Raw genomic sequence first — 20,877 nt, 5'->3', positions numbered from 1 at the left:
AAAGTTCGCAATATAAAAAAACTTGCGTTTTCGCGAAATTTTCCTACGCATTTCTGCGGAAAATCGCCGTGTTTTTGCGGGTCAACAACTGGGTAATTAAACTTCTACGTGCGATGGAACAACGATTACATTCTATTGTATTGTTGGTCCCAGAATTTCCCACGCATGCCCATTAACTGCGCCACTAACAACAATAACAGCGACTGAATCTGTTGCCAGCACCCACGAAACAACATTTGTTTGACATACACTGAGCGATAAAAGTAGCAATAGAAGTTTGGTTTTGGTAACACTATTTGTTCTTCTTTGTTTAGTACAAATTCGAAACATCTATGCGTATATAATTTAAACATATTGTAAAAAGATCCCATTATCTTTTTGGTTTCTTAAATAGAGGCATTGCTTTATTACCAGGTAAAACATAAAAACTACATCTATTATGTTTTAAGTTTTACCTTATTTTTATCAACCATAAGTTATCAACTGTAAACATTTTTTTTTGTATTTCTTCACATTTATTTTTAATTTTTACTGTTAAAAGCTAATGAGCTCAAATCGATTAAGTGACAAACTATTTTCCACCATGAAATGTAAAACATATTACAATGCCACAAGTTGATGTTTACTAACTAAACATTTTCTATATGTACTCAGAGAAATTAATTGTTTTAACTGTGTAGTAATTATAAACTATAAAATGTTTTTACTTAACATTGAAAACTAAAAATAGTCAAACAACAAATCATGTAGTGCTCATTAAAACCCAAAAATTGTTCTCCGTGTACACAAATGATGATCGCTTTGGGCTTGTTCACGTCTCGTTAGTGGACACATATTTATGTGACTGATCAGAGGCGCAGATCGCTTGAGAGAAGCCAGTACAAAAAGTGACGGCGCGGCGGCCACAGCAGTTGTTCTAAAAAAAAAGCAAAGAGGTCGCGTGTTTTTAAGAGTTTTCGGGCCCATCGATCGCGTGTGTATTTGTGAGTTGGCCAAGATTGCGGACCAAGAGGATATCAGTGAAAATCCGCTCGCCGTAAGTGCGCTGGATTTGTAGATTTGGCTAACTGCTTGGCTTCCGTTGCACTGTTTTTTATTTAGAACTGTATAGTTAGAGTTTCGCTGTTTTTTGTTTGCCCCTCGACCTTGGGCACTTTTCACGCTTCGTTTGGCAGCCGGCCGTTTATTTGTCTATCGATGATATCACGACCAGGTCATTAAGTCCACAGCCAAGTGCGACATTTCTGTTTGCCTTCCGCCGAAAGCCGATAACTAACTTAAGTTGCTAAACGCCGTTCCCAGAGTCATTAACACCCCGTTAAAATCCAGCGTAAGTCACGGGATCCGCCATTGGGCACCAGCAAAGTTTCATAATATTATCTGGCACGATCATAACATGCATACACAATGTTCGAACATGTATATTATATGTATATGGTTTATAAATAAACATTGTAAATATTTACATTGGAAATCTATAAAGAGCCCAAAAAGCCGATTTCTCCCCATAATTCTCTCGCTCGGCGATGACACGGTTTTCGGTCACAGGTTTATTAGTATTTTCTCTTAGAAAAGTAACAATAATGCCTAATAAATAAATAACTCATAAAAGTTCTATGTCTGACTGCTGCTGCTTTCATGTTTATGAACTGATAATGAGCTCGTAAACAGTGCAATTCCGGTTCCCTCTGCTTAGAAGCCATCTGAACTGATTCGATCTTGATGGCAGATCTCTGAATGCTCTTGCAGCATAGCAAGTACCTTCGCCTCTAGGGGTAAAGTCATTAACTGATAATGCCAATGATCGATGAAGAGTTTATTGACAGCTCTCAAACAGTTGTGAAATTTTTAAAAAGTGTAATTAACCAGACAAACGTAAATTTAATTTATCCATTAGCCAAACTATAATTTGGGTACTTAAAAATATAGGTACTTGAAATATGAATTATTATTATAAATATATTTGATAATTTATTATTTTTATTGTTTTATATAAAAAACAACATTAAAATTGGATGTCCTAAAACAAAAGATACAAAATTTGCTTACCTACTTACTTATTTCACAGACCCATATCATACCTTACCAAGTTCATTGGACAGAACTTAAAGAGCGTTATGTATGACTTAAATTGAACTTTACGATAAATTTATGTTTGAGCAGCTGTACAGTGGCAAATAAAATAAATTCGAGTGTTGTCTTAACCGCACAGAGATGAAGCTTTAGCTTATTGCGACCCCACGTCGTATGAGCAATGTGTCATTTTTGGACGCCTCACCTGAACAATTTGAATGGTCTGCGACAGCTGCCTAATTAAAATTATCGAAGTGCGGCCAATGGGGTGGCTGGTCGATTGGTAAAAATAGCGCATACGCAGAGTGGGCACACGAACGCACTTGCAATTGCATGGGGCACTTACTTTCTGTCATTTCATGTGCAACCGGGTTGAATGACTCGAGTCCCGTGCGTCCGACTAAATATAACTTTTGCAGTTTGCCCAGTTTATATAATACTCTTTCGAGTAAAGCTGATCCCAGCTATAACAGGGATTTGAAAAGTGACATGTTTTTGGCTATAGACTTTGAGATTTCAGCACCAAATGCTGCTCGTTGGGGCGCATTGATAAACAAATATGGGGAAACGTGTTTGCTCGTCTTCTGATGCCACAGATCTTTCTCTAGAAAAACATATACACACAGGGAAAAGTCGCCGTTGACAAAGAGCGAACGAGCAGCAAAATCGATGAAAATAAATACAAAAAAAAATAAAAATTAACAAAATGGCAATACCAGAACGAGGCGAAATTTCAAAATTTTAGGTTCAAAAACAACTGACAAGAGAGAGTCGCACTCTCTTTTTCACTCTCGCCTTTTTTGCTTTTTTTTTTGGCAGCTTTTTCGAGCGCGTTGGAGCGCCGTGAAATGCTCAATGTTGTTTGGGATTCCGTGGCGAGACGATCGTCGAAAGAGTCGCGCGCGCTGCTAAAATAAATTCAAGCAAATCACAAAGAAAAATATAATCAGGCAAACAAAAAAAACACACACCATTAATAATCCCATAATAAAATTAAGATTTATATACACAGACAAATAGGATAAAGTGCAAAGTAAACACATTTTATTCGTGAATAATTATACTGTGCACAGTGACAAGAGTGCTAACACATTTTTTAAACATTTAAGTGTGCTTGGTAAATAAGGCCGAAACTAGGCCAGCACAGGAAAGACAGAAAGTTGATTTCAAACAAAATATTACTCATACGCAACCGGCACCCCTCATTCATTCCCATCTCTGTTATCAGTTCTCAGCTTTTGAATGAGCCCAATGAGCGGACTGCGTCAACAGCTAAAGGTAAGTACCGTCTATCCTCCCCAAAAAAAAGATCCTACAATCCCTGACGATATTGAGTCTTTAGTCTAAACCTGCTCGCATTTGCATAAATATTTACCTAATCGCTTTTCAATGGTGGCAACAGCTTTAGCTACCCGTCTGGCAGGCACTAAAGCTGCCTCTGTTGTATACACAATTTGTTTTCATTTCTTTTATGATGAGCAAATATTAAATCCCTCTCTCTGGTGGCACCAGCTATAAATAATTTTAATAACAATATTGGTACTACATTGCGGCAATTCGCTTGTCAGGGCCGCCAAGAAATATGTAAATTAGCAGATCGTATTTGTTAATTTCACCATCTTTCGTTCAATATTTAGGGTAATTAAATTACACCAGGCTTAAATAATTATTAAGGCGTTAACAGTTGTACTTGACATAAAAAACTGATATGAATAAGCTGATAATTGCAACTTTTGTAAATAAAACACTTAGTTTACAACCACAATTGAGTTGCACTTGGTTTTTTAACAACGTTATAGTTTTTTATTTAAGTACTAGAAATGTTGACGTACTTTCATTATATAGCTTTCCTGAAATATTGTACTTTTTTTAATAGGAGAACACTTTTTTAAAAAACGAACAATGATCAGTTAGTTGGATCATTTTGTTTTTATAAAACAAAAATGATTTTTTCCATGTCCTCAAATTAAACTAAACTTCCTTGTTTTTACCGAAAGTGCAAAAGCAAATTAATCTTTAATAGTACGTCTACAAGCTTGCCCAAATTGAGTAAAAATGCTGCTATATAATTTCCAAAAATAAAATTAAAATCATATGTCGAGACACTCATAAAGTTGCCCCACAACATTGCATTCCGTTTTTCTTAAGCCATAAAATGCGTCGCTGTCGCAGCTTATAACTTTGTTGCCAAAACACATCATTAAAAGTACAGACGAGCATCCATAAAAGGCAAATATATAGATATATATAAATATAGACATGTGCATATTCCCCTGGAAATTAGCCATTTCGAGGGAGGGCATCATAATGGTTTCTTAATGTGCACGTCCAAGATTTTTGGCGTTCAACATGCGCTTCAGTGCTTTCCAAGGCATTAAAAAGTCGATTGTTTATCGGCATAGACGAACATATACTTGGCGAATATAAACATTGGCGATTATTAACTTTTTGCCTACCTTTTCGATGTGTATAATTTAATTTCGTGTATCAGAATATGATGTGAGCACATCATACGAATTTCTATTTGAGGTCCAAAGCTTCGAAACTTGTTTATCAGAATTTCCCAATTGACGACAAAACAATATATTGTCTGGATTTATACAAACAAGCCGCAGATTTATGATTCTGGCAAGGCTTTGCGGCACATAAACAATTTGCTAAATTCGTGAAAAAGTGTCAACGAGAAATGCCATTAAATGAGCATAAAAACGCCGTTCTCTACAAATTTATTAATTTGTTTACATTTTATGCGTATTGGCACGTGAGCCATGCCAGCATCTGCATTTATTTTATTTTTTTTAAAGCAAATAGATCAACGGTAGGCAAAGGTAACTAACCTGGGACAAGGTTTTACATGGTTGCCGTTCATGCCATGCGAAAATTTGCTGCATTTTAATTACCAATTAGGTGGTAGGTTGCATATTAATTTGGATAACAAGACAGCGTAAGATTAGTGTAAAAATTATAAATTGTTTTACTCGTTTAAAACCCTCAGGTTTTACAATTTAAATAAATTAATCAATTACACTTGCCCAAACACACAATATATGATCGAAACATTAATTTGAATTAACAACTAATTAACCAGTAGTAACAAGCTAATCATTAAGAGCAATGAATTCGCTTTATCACATATAAAAAACGTTTGTTTAGTCAACAACAACATTCATGTTAAAAGTTTTTAAATAAACCATTATCATTATCGACGAATTAACTGAAATTAATTCAAAGAAAATCCAATTATAAAACTGTAAAGGTCAAAACGGAGTGAACAAACAGCACATGATTTAATTAAAAAGTTATTTTTTGCCCAGTACACAATAGAAATGAATTTCATTTAAGCATTGTTCGGATAATTTGATCTTTTCAGATATTTACGTAAACACTCTTCCCATTTTGTAATTAATCAAAAATAGTTGAAATACTTGCCTTTCACTACGTAATTGAATTGCAAAATAAATACATACATAAGAAGCACGAAATTTTGTTCCTCAAATTTGAACTAATCGAAGGGTTGATGTTTTGTTCTTAAAGAGCCAACTAATTGCATTTGCACTTTCTTTTGGCTCAGTTGAGATGTTCGGAATTCCTCGCATTAAAATAGATTGAAAAACAACAAGTTTCGAACGGGTGCTAAAATAACCAAAGAACAACGTAATAAACAAGAATGTCAAAAATAAAAAAGACTAATAGGCGAAATGTAAAAATATCCATTCAGCCCAACCCCAACAAATGCCTTTTTGGTTTTTCCCTGCAGCTTAAGAGTATGCTACATTTTCTTTATATTTTTTCTTGACTCTGACTTTTATTTAATATGTTTAATTTGTTATTTGTTTTTACGCTTTTTTCACAGATGCTGGGAACAGCTCTGCTGGGCAAACGGGCCACCAAGGTAAACACATTATTATTTCGGATCGGTTTATTTTGACTGACCGTTTCTTTATTTGATTTTCACTTTCGTTTCGTTTTTTTTTTGTTTTTTCATTTCACAGTCTGTCAAAAAGAAACCATTTACGGAGGTGGAAATCAAAGGTAAGTTACCAAACCAAACCGCAAATCAACAGACAAATTGTTTATTTACAAACAAGACGTTTACAGTGACCTCTGCTCTTCTGAGAAAAACTCAACAAAATATGGGTTAATATACCAACAGTGGGTGTTGCTATCTACTATTTGATTATTCACAATTACAGAAATTTTATGGGCAAAGATAAACAGCGAGATCTGCCGTTTCTTGGTCAAGCCCACACTGCGTATACGCAATCTGTTTTAGCACTATCAGAGGCAAGATTATTTTTTGGTATGCAGTGAGAAATAAAATTGTTATGTTCCCTTTGATGGCCATTAGTTCAAAACCTATTTAGGTTTTATTAGAACTACTTTTTCTATCTAAAAATATTATATTAATGGTATATTGCTTAATAACTCTTCGTTAAATCTAAAATTAAATATAAAAAATTAATCTATTTCTGTGAATATACATTTAGCCCAAAAAAGTTGCTGACCGCCTTAACGATGTTGGCAAAATGTAATTTATGCTGCCGCTAATTGTAGCCTTTGGTAGAACAGGTGCACTGGCACGCAAAGTTGGATGGATCCACACCTCTACATGAGTTATTTTTATATCTTGAAATTTTTCGGGCAACACTGCTGCTTTAATCTAATCAAGATAGCCATAATCGAGTTGAATTTTAATTAACGCGCCTCCTTCTTTTCCGTCCGATAGTAGAAATATGGAAGCGAAATACAGAGGGGTTTTAGAGGGCGGGAGAAGGCTGACACCCTCGCATCACGTGCCCAATTAACGGGCGTATAAAGCGTCCAATAAAAATAACAAACTTAAAGTTTTAAGTGGAGCAGAAACAAAAAATACCTGACGTTCGGCTTTTGTGTTCATAATTTAATTTTGCCCCCGGGATTTACCACCGAGGTTTTTGCCATCGAAAGTTAAATCAGATAATGCTGATCCCGCCACCCATGTGACACATTTCCCCAGCTGACAGGCCAAACAAGTCATATTTAAATCGGCGCCAGGCACTTTCATTTGACATTGCCTTCATCTGTTGATCTCCAGCAAATATTTGGCCAAAAGTGGAAAAAGCAGTGGTGAAAACAATCATAAATCGAATGACTCATTTATGAGCAAGGTAGGGTGTCATTGTTGCCAAATATTTAATGGTTGTTGGAGCACTAAGAAAAGTATGAAATATACAAAAAAATTTTGGTAAAATAAAGTTCAAAACAACTAATTTAGCCTAATTATAAAAAAAAAAATCAAACCGCAGAGCATATATTTAGCTTGCCTAATAATGCTTTTAAATTGTTATTTTCATTGCTCAATTTAAGAATTCAAAATTAAATACAAGAAAGTAAAAAATGTTCCAAATTTTTGAAAATGTTTTAATTATTTTTTTTTTTGACAGCTTTTATTTTTACGTGAAAACTTTGCTTAAAAAATAATTCATAAAAAAATACAATTTTAATAGGGTTTATTATGGTATAAATTTACTTTTTCTCAATTTTTATTTTCAAAAAACTTTTATGTATTGATATTTGTACTGTTAAGATTAAAAAACTTCTCCCTAGTGTATTTTGCTTACAATAAAACCACTCCCACTTTGCAAATAAACACCTATGAAAGGGACGTTATTTAAAGTTATAGAACTACTAGTATTACCCCATTATTGTCCAACAATCAAGATGACCCATTCACAACAACTTTTTGGGCTAAGGCCCCACTCAAAGTGTCTGATTGTCTCACTCCGGCAATCACACAACTCAAATCAAGATAAGGCCAATGAGAAGAACAATAATGGGAGGGCAAATACCATTACGACATATAGACTAGCACTTAATAAAGTCGGCCCATCCCAGATATATATACGACATAGGTGTATAGGTGTACAACCACCTACCGACCAAAATCGGGCGCTGCCATCCGGCTGATAAGTCTGTTAGTTTTATCTGCGGGGAGCGGCGGGTGCTATCACCCCAAATGAAATATAATACAATATACTATAGAACTCTCTGCAAAAGTCGGCTGAGTTCTGGGTTCTGGGTTGTTCTAGGCCCTGGTTAGTTCGTTTTCAGTCATTATCTTGGGAGTTTTCGTAGATAAATCGTACGGTAACGCTGGCATTCCTGCAGCATTATTATTTCGCGCCCTCGCAGAGTATCGCCAGCTTATGTAGCGCTCGGAAGTGCTCCTCGAGTGTCTCTCCCCAGCCGAGATTGATTGATTGATTGACTGACTGATTAACTGATTAACCGATTGATTGCCCGATTGTGAGTGCCGCCGCGTTTGTGCCTTCGAAACCCCACACAGGGAACCAGTTATACCTGGCAAATTAGCGTCTTTTCGCTTCGGAAATATGAGCAAAGATGATAAGTGTGAGTATAAGTTGGCCAAATACCAAACTTTAGTCAATCGCTAGTATCGTTATCGGATGTACGAGTACTCACGGCAAGTCGAATATTACTAATTTGCAAACAGCAATCAACTTTCGGAGACACATGGCAATGTCAATTTGTCGCCCCACTTGTAAAACTAATTAAACGTTTGTCAGAAGCCACGTATGGCCGAAACAGAGAGATAAAAAATGTTAAAACTAAAGTCTTTTCCAAATTAATAGACAATTATTAAAATATTTTAAATTAAATCAGTTCTAAAATACACTTTCTATTGCTTAATTGTTACTTTTCCAAATACTAAACTTTATTTCTAAAAACTGAGATATAATGAGAAGTTCTTCCTGATAAATTAATTTAGAACAACTTTATTTTATAATGAAAAAAAAATTAAGCCGTAATATGCTGATTTTCAAGAGCCCTAATTTGGATTTATGGTATTACCTTATTAAAGACAATTTTTTTAAAGCTATATCGAACTAAAATATTTTTTTCTCTGTGTACCTCCCTGTGCCTTTATTTATCTCTCTGTGATCGCTCCGGAAGTAATAAGCAATAATGAAACATTATTTCTGTGATAAAAACATTTTGAATTAAATCAGTTCTAAAAAACCATCCTTTAACTAAATTATTAAGTTAAAAATACTTAATTTATATTCTTAAAAATTAGACTCAATTTGAGAAGTGCTTTCTGATAACTATTAAATTTTAAATTTGTAAATAACCTTAATGTTTTATAAAAGAATAAAAATATTATTTTGATTTTCAAATTCTTGAATTATTGATTTTGTATTATTCTAAAAGGTATTTTTTTTTAAATATAAAGTATAAAATTAACTAATAACTAATACAATTTATTCTCTGTGTGCCTCCATGGCCCTTTATTTATCTCTCTGTTATCGCTCCGGAAAAATTATCTCACTGTGTGTTTGTGTATTTGGCAAGTGGGCGGTTGGCAGTTAATTTGTTGCCACTTTGCCGCTGATGAAACCTGACAGTCAAAAGCAGCCGTAATATTTTCTGCGAGTTTTTACTTATTTGTACTCTTTTTTGGGACACGCCTGCATTTTGATTTATGGTTGCGCAACGTTGGCACTTTTTTTAGGCTTCGTTTACAGAATTCTCGGCTTGTTACTCGACTTGAGTTATGAGACAATTAGCCGAAACAAAAATAGGAGCGTTTGTTGACTGTAAAAATTCAATTTGACTTTAAATGTGATTTATTTAAGTCGCTTGCTGCACAAAATTGGTCTCATTAAGTAAATGAATTTGTAGAGCAAACACTGGTTCAAAAAGTTTACCCATCAAACGTATTCATTTAAGCCTTTAAGCACTCGAATGTTTGCATTGTTAAGCAATTTTCGCATTTATGAACTGTAAAGTGTACATATATGTGTGAGTAAGTGCAAAGCGCTAATTCGGTCACGTAAATGGATTCAATAACAAAACGAGATGAAAAATTGTTTTTCATCGTCTGCTTCTGTGCGTGCCATAGTCCTTGACCCCCAAACATCTACCATCTACCACCCCTTTTCGAAACCCTTACCACCCTCTTTTGAAGCTCGTTTAGGGGGCACGTTTCGCGTATGAAAGATTTTGACGATGCCAGCGGCCCTCGGATTGATTTTTGCATATTAATGCAGGACATTGAATCGGAACCCAGCTGCACTTGCTTTCACATTTCAGGATAAATTCTATATGGACCAGTTGACTGGCCTTGGGTATTTTGACGGGCCATAAAAAAAGCCGCAGATAAAAAGCATTGACTGCAAACGCATCTATAATGGCAATCGCCTCGTAAAATGCCACATTTATGATGCATTTTTGCGCACTTAAACTGAAAAAATTTAATTTCATATAGTAAACCAATAAGAAAATATAATATATACATATTTATAAAAAAAATGTGTTGTTTGTAAAAAAAAATGTTTGTTTTTGCAAAGTATTACATTTTTAGAGAAAAACAAAACTAAGAAAATATAGTGCTTCAAAAAACACTTTTGTTAACCCATTATAATAAAACCTATAACTTATTTTGTGAGCTAAAATGGCCTTTTGGCTTAACTTACCTATCAATGACATAATGTCACTGTAATCAACATTTTAAATTCGTATAATAAAATAAAGATAGATAAAGAAGAGATAAAGACTGGTTATAATATACCATATCAACATAAATTGCTATCTTGTGAGGCAATTTGTTCCTTAGGCTAATGGCATTGCCAATCTTATTATAAATGGATTTTTTGTTAGGCACTAAAATCATAAGAATTTACCGATTTGAACGCACTGTCCGTGGGTGGCGCCCTCTGGCGATGGCACGTGACTTCTTTTGCGTACCACCCACGATTTTCGTAGGCGTTCGTGATGTTTTTGGACCCGACTTTTGGTTACTCCGTGCCTAATACAATTTACGCCTTCTGGAAAAGTTTTTTGCGTCGCAGTTTTCCCTTTAATATACAAATCAGATAGCTCTGCAATAAAGGCCATCGTCCTAAAAAAAACTGCACATATTGTGAACTCAATCCATCCATCTGTTAAGTTAACTGATTGGTGTTCGTTGGTCCTAGCTTGCATTTCACTCTGCTGACTGTTCAAAGTTTTCCCAATTAATTTTCATTAAAAAGTTGTTTGCATTGCCGAGAGTTGAACGAACTGGGGAATCGAGAGAGGAAAAGCGAGGGACCCTTCAAAGCGAAAGATGAGTAAAAGTGGAAAAAGTGGACAGGACTTCGTTAAAGGATTGCAACTCATTTGTCGGAAGGGAAAACTGAAGTCAACATTTGATTAAAAGTTCTTTCAACTGGCCTTTGTTTATCAGGAATGAATACCATTATGTTTTGTATAATTCTTATGTTCGTTGTTGTTTAATAAAGAACAAAAATATTTTCTGTATTTAATAAACTTGAATTTCCATTTAACTTTTTTGACTTGATGTTTTACATAATTTACCTTAAGAAAAATATATATTTTCTTGATGTGTTCAACGAGTAATTTATCACACTATATTATAGCATTATTTTTGTACGGAGTATACATGTGAATAATGGTACAAACATATAAAGTCATGACAGTATTGCAGAATTTTTGTAAAAGAAAAGTTTTCCGACTTCTGGATTTGAATTATACATGTATGTATGTAATTGGTTATTCAAGAAGAAAAATACCTATTAAAATTTGGTATCTTTAAAATCGTACTTAATTCGTATTTATAGGCTGAAATGACATGTAAGTTGACAATGCGATTTAATTGAGAATTACATAAAAATGCAGCGATACCGTTGCATAAAGCCTTACGTATAACGGTTGTCCCCGCATTCTCTTTACCTTTCTCTTTCCCACTCGCATGGCAGATTTACACAAATGCCGTTGCCTTGCGATAACAACAAAAATCCGTTTTCCATCATTTTGTTTTGTTCCGAACATTCGCTGAGCAAAACAAACGGGTCTTCCTCGCGATGGGTGTGAGTGAAATGGAGCGATAAAAAGAGAGACTCAGTCGGCACTCACACGATGTCTGCCGAAGAAAGTAAGGAGAGAGCGTACGAGAGACAGAATTGCGCCTCCATAAACACTAATACATAGGCAAAAATTGCATGCTGCACAGAATGCGACTTGTTGTTGTACTTCTCATTTGGTTGGGGCAAGGTTACTGGAAGCATTCTTATAAGATTTTGTTTTGAAGGGGATTTCACGCACACAGGGCATATGCTAGATATTCTTGCAAAGTTATTGGTTATAAAATAAAGAATAATCTTTAATTTTATTTAAATGTTAGTTACTATTAAAAGCATTTCAGTTTAGTTTATCCCTCAAAATATGTAATTTTTTAGTATTTAAATTAAATTCGTTTTTAAGATTTTCTACAATTATGTTATATATTTTGCTTGCCCACTTTTTAAAAGATTTTCGAACAATAAAATTATTTTAACTCAGCTTAAACATTTATATTAATCTTCTTTTTTGCAAAACATACAAAAATTTGTTGATTGTAGCTCATTATTTAATTGTAAATTTTGGCCAAATACATTACAAAGTTCTCCCATCATCTTATCTCAACGATCAACACTCTTATCTAAATAATGATGCTCCGAACAACTTTCTTTACCACCAATTAAAAACTTCTTAAGCGCCGAAAATGAAACCATAATGAATATTAGATGATAGCTAACAGAAGTGTGAACAAACTTATCAAATTTCGTACGAAAAACACCTAAAAGTCCTTCAAAAGCAATAAGCAAACGCCATCACGTGAATTCCACCGAGTCGAAAGGGAAAACACTGAAAGGCATTCCAACGCGGAGGAGAGAGTGCCCACCCCCACACTCTCTCCCGCTTTCTCCGCGGCGTGAAGAACGTTATGAAAACAGAGGCAGCAACAAAAACAGAGAAGAATTCTTTAGTTGCCTCAGCAATGAATGAAATTTCGACGAAGTCAGGGAGTCCCGAAGTCTCGGGGACCCGAGGAACCTTCGGATAACGGGAATCAATGGGGGAGGGTACGAGTGCGGGCACGAACCTATTGCCAATGGGGCTGTCATTCATGGGGTTCCTCTTTATGGCTTTCAGTTTCAGTTTGGAAGTCGGCGCGAACGAAAGTAGCGACGGATTGAAATTAACTAACAAAAAATAAACCGAACTATCGGTGCGCTATCTCACTATCTTAATCTCACTAAACTTCTATCAGTTTTTTTTTTCGATTTCTTGGCCCGAGCAGCTGGTTTCCTATTTCAAAAGGTTACAAATTATAAGAGCATTGGCCTTTGTTTTGGTTTTTAAAATTCCGATTGACATGGACCCCACCCCGCCAAATATTTTGAGCTTAGTGCGCGTAATTCAAGCGTAAAGTGCGGCCTTGAAGTTTCCGACTATAAGTCGTTAAGTCTTTGGTAAAATTTAAAGGCCAAGGAACTTAAAACAGGACAGCAAGAACACCAAAAGAAGTTGTTATGTCACTAAGAGTTTCATGCAGTGCACTGCACTATGCATTGTTGTATGGCAAATGCTACAATCGCCATGACAAATGATGAGTCAAGTTGTGCAAATTTGATACGGAAAGCTAGTTTCCACATGTGATAAATTATGACATCAATTATATTTCAGGATGAGTTATTCCTCTAAAGCTGAAAAATATATAAACTCGTTGTTAAGTCAGTGTTATAAATATAGAACTATGTTTAAGGAAAGGCAATTATATACATATATATTTTTAATAACAAAAAAGTAACAAGATAACAACATAAAGTATATTGTCTTTCCTAAAAAATTTTTGGTAATTAATCACATTTTTTTAAACATAATTGATAAGAAAGTTATTATAATATAAATAACATCTTAGAATTTAAATTCAATAGCTTTGATTAAAGCGAATTATGTTGGTTAGAACTTTATAGATTAATGGAATAATAAATGTCAACTAAGATACGAGGTTTTTTCAAAAACAATTTGCTTTCTTATTTTCTTTAAGATGACTAAATTTAATCGTATTCTCTTGCTGGTATAAAGAAACCTCAGCTTTTTGCCATTTACCACCACACCTCTTAGAAATCGAAAGTCAGCTTAATTTGCCATCATATTTCTCTTGTTCGTGCCATAAAACTTTCAATTTGCATCACCCAAGACGTATATTTATTGGCCTTAAGAGAAATGGCTGTCAGGCGGCATAATTATTGAAATATCAAGTCTGGGAAAACTCAGCGAGTGACGGGCGATAAATTGAGGAAAGCCGACAAGTGTCGGCGTTATGTGAGGAAAAATGAAAACAAGAAAGGAACAAAAAGGAAAATAATAGACCCTGACCCTGAACGCATTTTGACCTCATTCAGTCGTGATTTCAGTAATTAATTGCAATTAAAACACCAAGCCAAACCAATCAGGCCGATAATAATTGTGTTCTGCTCGGGCCAAGATCAACAATAATCCAGTAATGATTTCGAAAACCATTCTCCTTTTCATTGTTTAAGTAGTCAAAACTAAACAAATCGCTGGCGTTACTCATACGGCCCGTTAACAGAGACAAAAATAAGCACACACATCCGCAAAAAAGCTAAAGTCATAATTGCCGGCGAGCAAAAAGAAACATTACGCTAATAACAAGTAAACGAGCGTCGAAAATAACACAAAACACTAAATCTATAAATACTATATAGATATAAGCAAAAAAAAAAAAAAAAAGCAGAGAACAACAGAAATGGATCACAAAGAAATCGCAAGTGAAGTGCGAGGTGAGCTAAGTATGGAAAATGATTTATTCTCTAATTTCGTACAATAAGTTTTGCTATTATAATGATACCCACAAGTCACAATAATAATTAATACACAAAATATCGGACTAGCTGTGGATCATAAATTTACCATGCCCACACTTTTTATTAATTATTTTGTTTTGCTATTGAAATTATCTCAGTCACACATTTCTATAATAGCGCTCAACTAGCACATGATATTGATATGGGTAATTATCACTGAAAACCCATGTGCATGTGTGCAATATTTTAAGGAGAAATTAGACGAGAGCGAATTTAACAAAACAGAGTCGTGTGTCATGCCAAATAATAAATACACCCACTCGACAAAGAAACACAAACAAAGTTGCAAAGCACAATCAAATACAATCAACGGATTTTCCAATCTAATCAACACGATAACTTTCGGTTGTGTTTTGTTTTTTATTTCCTTTGCTCATTTGCTGTGAATTACCATAGACATGGAAATATCTTATCTTTGCGAGTCGACAACAAAGTCCATTATTATTTCACAGTCTCTTTATTATTGTTGATTCTTTATTATTAGTGGGTGTCTTAGATTTAATCTCGATTTGCCATAGTATTTTAAATCAGTGTGACCAAGCCAATATAATTTCAACATAATTGACTGAGTTACCATGTGCCTTACAGATTTTTCTTGTTTTATTACTGCCAATCAATGTTATTTTGTATTATATTTATGAATAGCCCATTTCCTTAAATATTACATCATTCTTTTGTTTATCGCAACAATGCAAATCAAAACCACCAACTTTGATTGTGTTTCAAACCAATCAAGTCAGTTTCAGAACTCCACCTTTGACTCATCCTCTTTGCGGTTTTTTCCCTGAATAGTTAGGATTTTTTTCTTGACTTTGCCGAACTTTATATTCAACTCTGAGCTCTATAGGGACTCCCACACGATGCCCCATAAATGTGTGTGACAAATAGAGACTCTTGAACGAACACCCACGCCCACTTCAACTTGACACGTTTGAAGTGTTGAAAAGCCCGCGTAAAATGTTCAAGCCGCGTCCTTTGTGTGGATAATTTGATTTCAGTGCGAACATGAAAGGGGATTAAATGGGGATTGCTTATTGCAAGGCTATTAATAGCCATGGAAACTCTAAAAACAAAAGGGCAAATCTGGATTTTCTTATCTAAATAAATTTGAAGTTTATTCAAAGTCATTGCTAACATTTACATGAAGCTCTTGTTAACAAAGTTTAATTTCGCATTTAAAACAAACAAAGAGTTAGGCTTTCGACAAAAATCATTAAATAATATTTAAGATTTTATAAAATAAAATTTATACACATAATGGAACATTTTTTTTGTTAAAATGTGAATCTGTAAAGTGGACCGATTAAGAAACAAAACTGATTTTGTTAAATTTATTTCCTCATCCACTTGATACATTGTGAATAAAAAAAATAATCAAAGAAACCCCACATTTCATGGCCGCTGTGGTTTATGCATAGGGCAATTCCCTTCCCAACGTCTTATTCGCTTGGCAAATCTTCTGCCAATATATGTGGGATGGCAAAAGTTTGGGAGCTAAAAAACTTTTCACTTTTAAGCGTTATTTACGACGGCAGCAGCCACAGCACAGTGTGCAAGTGCAATTTATTGGGGTTCCTCTGGGCGATGGCGAAAGTGTTGGCAAGTTTTGTTGCAAACTCAATTACACAGTCCCCAAAAACGAGGCCCCGGGGAGGAGAAACTGAAACTGAAGGCATAAAGGGTCCGTCGAGAGCGATGCAATGCAATTATCAAGTTCATTGGCAACGCAAAAGAATAAACGACAAGCCAAAACAGACAAGGGCAAACACTAAATGTTTTTCTACCGTCTAAAAAAGTTGTATTGCAGCAGATAGGGGAATACCCCCAGGACTATTTGTAAATCCGAGGGACTGGTTCCCCCAGACGTCGCCTCAATTAATTGCAGCAACACTTACTGATGGCCAACTTTCTGCCACATCGCTTTTTGACTTTGCCATGGCAATGCCAAGCCGATGGAACCTTAAGTTCGTCTCTGTCCCGATTTAGTAAGGCTATTATAAAAATTTCGCTCATTGCTCGTGCAAACACTTTGTTTGAAGGTCAAAGGAGAAGTTTGTCCTTCGTTTTTTTCTAATTCCCATAGGGACTTACCAAACCATTTTTAACCATTATACCCAACTGTTTGAAAATATTAAAAAATAACTTTATTACTATAGCTTTGAAATCTATTTTCTTTGAAACTGTCCAAATTATCATTTATTTTTTGAAAAACATTCAAGTTTATTGCACTCTTTAGGTATTTACTCCGACACTGTGCACATTACCAAATTTTATTTTTGCCAAATTTGATTCTAAGCCACCGCAGCCATCAATCCGCTGCCAACGCCATAAAAGTCGAAATGAGCAACAGACCAATTTGAATTCGTTTCGAGCGTCGACTATATATTTTATATATGTATAAACGAACAAGTGTACTTAACTAGACGCCAATCAAATGCGCCGATCCATGGGTTAACCTCAATATGTCCCGACTTCCCGACAGACACCTGTCATTCCCTCCATTCTCCATTCTCTACTCTGCATTCTCCGCTCTGTTCGAGCTGCACTGTGAAATATTGGTGTCAATATGTCAATACTTGAAGTATAAACACGTGTGCAATTACAAACTATACAAGTACGACAGCTCAAGAGTGTGTGTGGTCGTATTAACAAAAACTACAGCAACGGAAGTGCCCACATGCGCCGGAAAACGGGGAAAATGGGAAAAGGGCTGGCGGGAAAGGCGTGGTCTAGGTGGATAAGCGGCTTTTGCCCAAAGCAATTTACATGCAATTTTCGCATATCTACGTCCCTATTCCCTCTTATCCTTTGCATCGCAGTTCAGCCAGAAAGGCCCACTGCCTTTAATGGATAATATTGCTTTTTTGCACTTTCACATTCTAATTTTATTTTACAATGAAAAATTATTGCATTGAAAAAATGTTTAAAAATATTGCAAAGAAGAAATATTGTACACTTTAAAATGTTGGATTATCTTTTGTCTATGCTATTCTATCACAAAATGGCTATTGGTATTTACTAGCACTCCCTTAATTGAGATATAAACCAGTCAAAAATTATTTTAAAATCCTGCAAACTTAATAAGTTAATTAACCCTGTTATCTTAAGCTTTAATGATCGGTAAACTAGGTTTTAAGCCTGCAATGGTAACAAAACGTAGTACATCGAAATGTTTTTACTCAATTTAAATATATAACTTTGGTAAAATGCGTTCAAATTAAATAGTTACTATTTTAAATCTAATATTTACAACATTAATATAAAAATATGCAATGAATAATACATAATATTATTATTATTGGTTAAAAAATTAGATAATAACTGGTACTTTTCTATTTTCTTATCAGTGTAGGAAGGTTTTTTTTTGCCTAAGAAGATTTTATACAGAAATAAGCTTGGTATTAACTTTTAAGCTAGACTAACTAAAACTTGAAAAAAATGTAATCTAAGTTTTTTCTAACTGTGGTGTGTCACAATTACCCTATTTTACCAACTTAGTTGCATAGCAAATTGCACGCAAAGTTATGCGCGATTGGGGAAATTATAAGTTTTGGCTAAACAGCAATATTATGGCCTCTTTCTGGCAGGCCAACTGACTGCAAGTTTGATCGATTTGGCATTGGGGCGCCCAGACATCTGATTTTATGGCCACAAGGCATTGACTGAGGTCTTGGTTCGCCGTTTTCTGTTTTCCGTTTTCCGTTCTTGGCGTGCCGCAGAGAAGGCCATCGCAAGGCCTTAATTATTGTGGAAGGACCCCGCTGAAAAGCAACCCAAACTTCAATAGAAACCGCCTGAAATCCCGAATGAGCCTTTAAGCCAGAGTAATTTCCGTCTTAGCCTGTGGAAGCAGGCAGCGATTATTTTTTGTTTGCTCAGTGGGAAAAGGGAAAAGCAAGAAAAGTCCCCGCGGCGATAAACATTTTTCAATGGCTTTTGTTTCTCGCGCGCGTTCCATAATTTGTACAAATGCAGTAACAAACAAAAACAGGCACGCGAGTTTACCCGCCAAAAAACAAATCACGCATTTCCACAGAAATGGTCTTTCATTTTTACGACTCCTTTGCCCTACTTTTTCACCCCCGCAAATATTTTGGCAAATTTGCGTTCTAGGATTGTGAGAACTGAAGACGCCATTTCATTTCATTTCATTTCAACTGATATGTAAATACTTATGTAGCCTGTTTAGGTTGTTGTGGCTAACACGACGCATATGTCTTGGCCAAAGCCACAAACGATTAAGGTTTGTGTTGGGGAAAACCATAAATGAGAAATTGAATAAGTGGTTTTTCAAGGAAAACTTGGCCCGGCTTCTGATGAAACCCAATAAACTTGAAATTTATATTAATATATAACTCGTTTCATTTGCATGGTATTAAATACTTGGTTACAAGGAGCTAAGAACTTCCAAATTTAGTCATTGAAATGAATTTAATGATACAATACGTATTAAAACTCTTTTGTAATTGCTCAAATATATTGGTGTAATAATTTACTTTAGACTATAAGGTGTTTCAGGACTTTCCTTATAATTTTAAGAAAGTCTGTAAAGTTATCATAAGTTACCTGTAAATTAGAAGGAAATATATAAGCTTTTAAGTTTCAGAAGTTTCTTATTTGTTATATAGTTTACTGATAATGGAGTACGATTCTTGTATTATTCAATAAATAATATTTTCAGGTCATTTAAATTAGTATCTTAATAAGAAGACCAATGAAGAACACTTTCTTTTGTCTTAACAAAATTTTAAATAGGTGCTAGATAAATAAAAATCGAGTGATATTGACTCTGCTTTAATATTTCTTTCATATCCCTGACTTATTATTATTATTTTTTGTACTTTATTTCAGATCTACGCACAGCATTCGATCTACTAGACAGAAATCGCGACGGGCGCGTCACCGCCAACGAGCTGCAGTTTATGCTGAAGAATTTGGGCATAAACGTGAGTGACGAACTCATCCACGATCTCATACGTGAGGCAAGCCACTCGGGTAAGTGCCACTCTAGTGCCTAGTGCCTAGTGCCTAGTACCTTTGAAACCCACTTAATTTGGCCCTTTTCCACTCGGCCACCCTGGCCAACCTGGCCAACAACCTGTGGACACACAACACACGGAGTGCAACAGTTTGTCGCCGTGAAAGTGTTTCTTTGTCTGCCCTTTAATAATTCACAATGCCAGGTGGCACTTGAAAGGCCGTCGGGAAACGTTAATTAAACCCACCGAGGCATGTCGATTGGTTCTAGCGGTCTAACATTTAATCAAGTTTAGAATTGGACAGCCACAAATAAACGGGTTGATTTTAATTTCCCACAGGTGAAACAAAAAATTGGAAATATTCTTTTTTTATGTTTGCAATCAAGTTAATAAAATAAATTAAAGTTTAAGAAAAATAAGTTAGCTCAAATAAGTATGCTATGCACTTGAACTAGAAAAAAATCTCGATATTATAGATTGCAGTTTTTAAATATATTATATTTTGTGTTACGCATTAATAAAAGTAAAGATTGTTTATAAATTTATGTATGCAAAATTAAATATGTATTCGTTTTTTACTAAGAAATATCCCCTTTCTTGCACAAACGAATTCAGTTTTAGAAAAGTAGGAAATCAGATATCCGCTTTAAGCCACTTTTCCACTTTTCTCCTGTTTCTTATTTAATTTACTCGTTAGGAAATGCAATTTTTATTATAGAAACTCCTCAGGGAAGCAGGAAATCCGTTAAAGGACTCTGTTGGCCAGTTTGAAAATAGACTGCGGCTGTTGCATTCACGGGGTGCAGAATATTTATGTTATTTATACAGTATTTCATTCATAAATTTCGCACAGTTGCGCATATTAAAATTAAATTAGGGCAACCTGGCAGAAAATTGAATTCCGTTTTCTATTAAAATGCCATTGTTGTCGTGCCCACTACGTGTTCACGTCAATAATGGACTTGTCCTTAAATAGACATTATTATAATTACTATGCATTTATGGTACACTGAACAAAGTTGTAAGGAACATGATTCACTTGTGAAAAGTGTATTTGTTGCATAATAAATAAAACAAAATAGCCATTTAAACGGATTAATTTTAATCAC

The 20,877-nt window shown here is 35.0% G+C and overlaps 1 protein-coding gene across 9 annotated transcripts in view; it reads left to right on the top strand.

Annotated features, from left to right (window-relative positions):
• Positions 1 to 854: 854 nt before the first annotated feature.
• The window catches only part of LOC128259400 (calcium-binding protein E63-1), a 30,387-nt gene continuing 10,364 nt past the window's right edge, over positions 855 to 20,877 (top strand). The window contains exons 1-5 of one of the 9 annotated variants that reach the window (XM_052991745.1): positions 855 to 1,036; positions 3,302 to 3,351; positions 5,927 to 5,965; positions 6,066 to 6,105; positions 19,641 to 19,784. In XM_052991745.1, the coding sequence (XP_052847705.1) occupies positions 3,316 to 3,351; positions 5,927 to 5,965; positions 6,066 to 6,105; positions 19,641 to 19,784 (259 nt within the window). In that variant the 5' untranslated portion in view covers positions 855 to 1,036; positions 3,302 to 3,315. Of the gene's footprint in view, positions 1,037 to 1,311; positions 1,331 to 2,929; positions 3,352 to 5,926; positions 5,966 to 6,065; positions 6,106 to 8,214; positions 8,464 to 13,055; positions 13,219 to 14,444; positions 14,715 to 19,640; positions 19,785 to 20,877 lie in introns of those variants that run through there. The other 8 variants (XM_052991746.1, XM_052991747.1, XM_052991744.1 and 5 more) reach the window with 8 other exon arrangements.

The sequence above is a fragment of the Drosophila gunungcola genome, assembly GCF_025200985.1.
Source record: "Drosophila gunungcola strain Sukarami chromosome 3L unlocalized genomic scaffold, Dgunungcola_SK_2 000005F, whole genome shotgun sequence".
NCBI classification, from domain to species: Eukaryota; Metazoa; Arthropoda; class Insecta; order Diptera; family Drosophilidae; genus Drosophila; species Drosophila gunungcola.
This window is presented reverse-complemented; position numbering and strand designations above follow the sequence as displayed.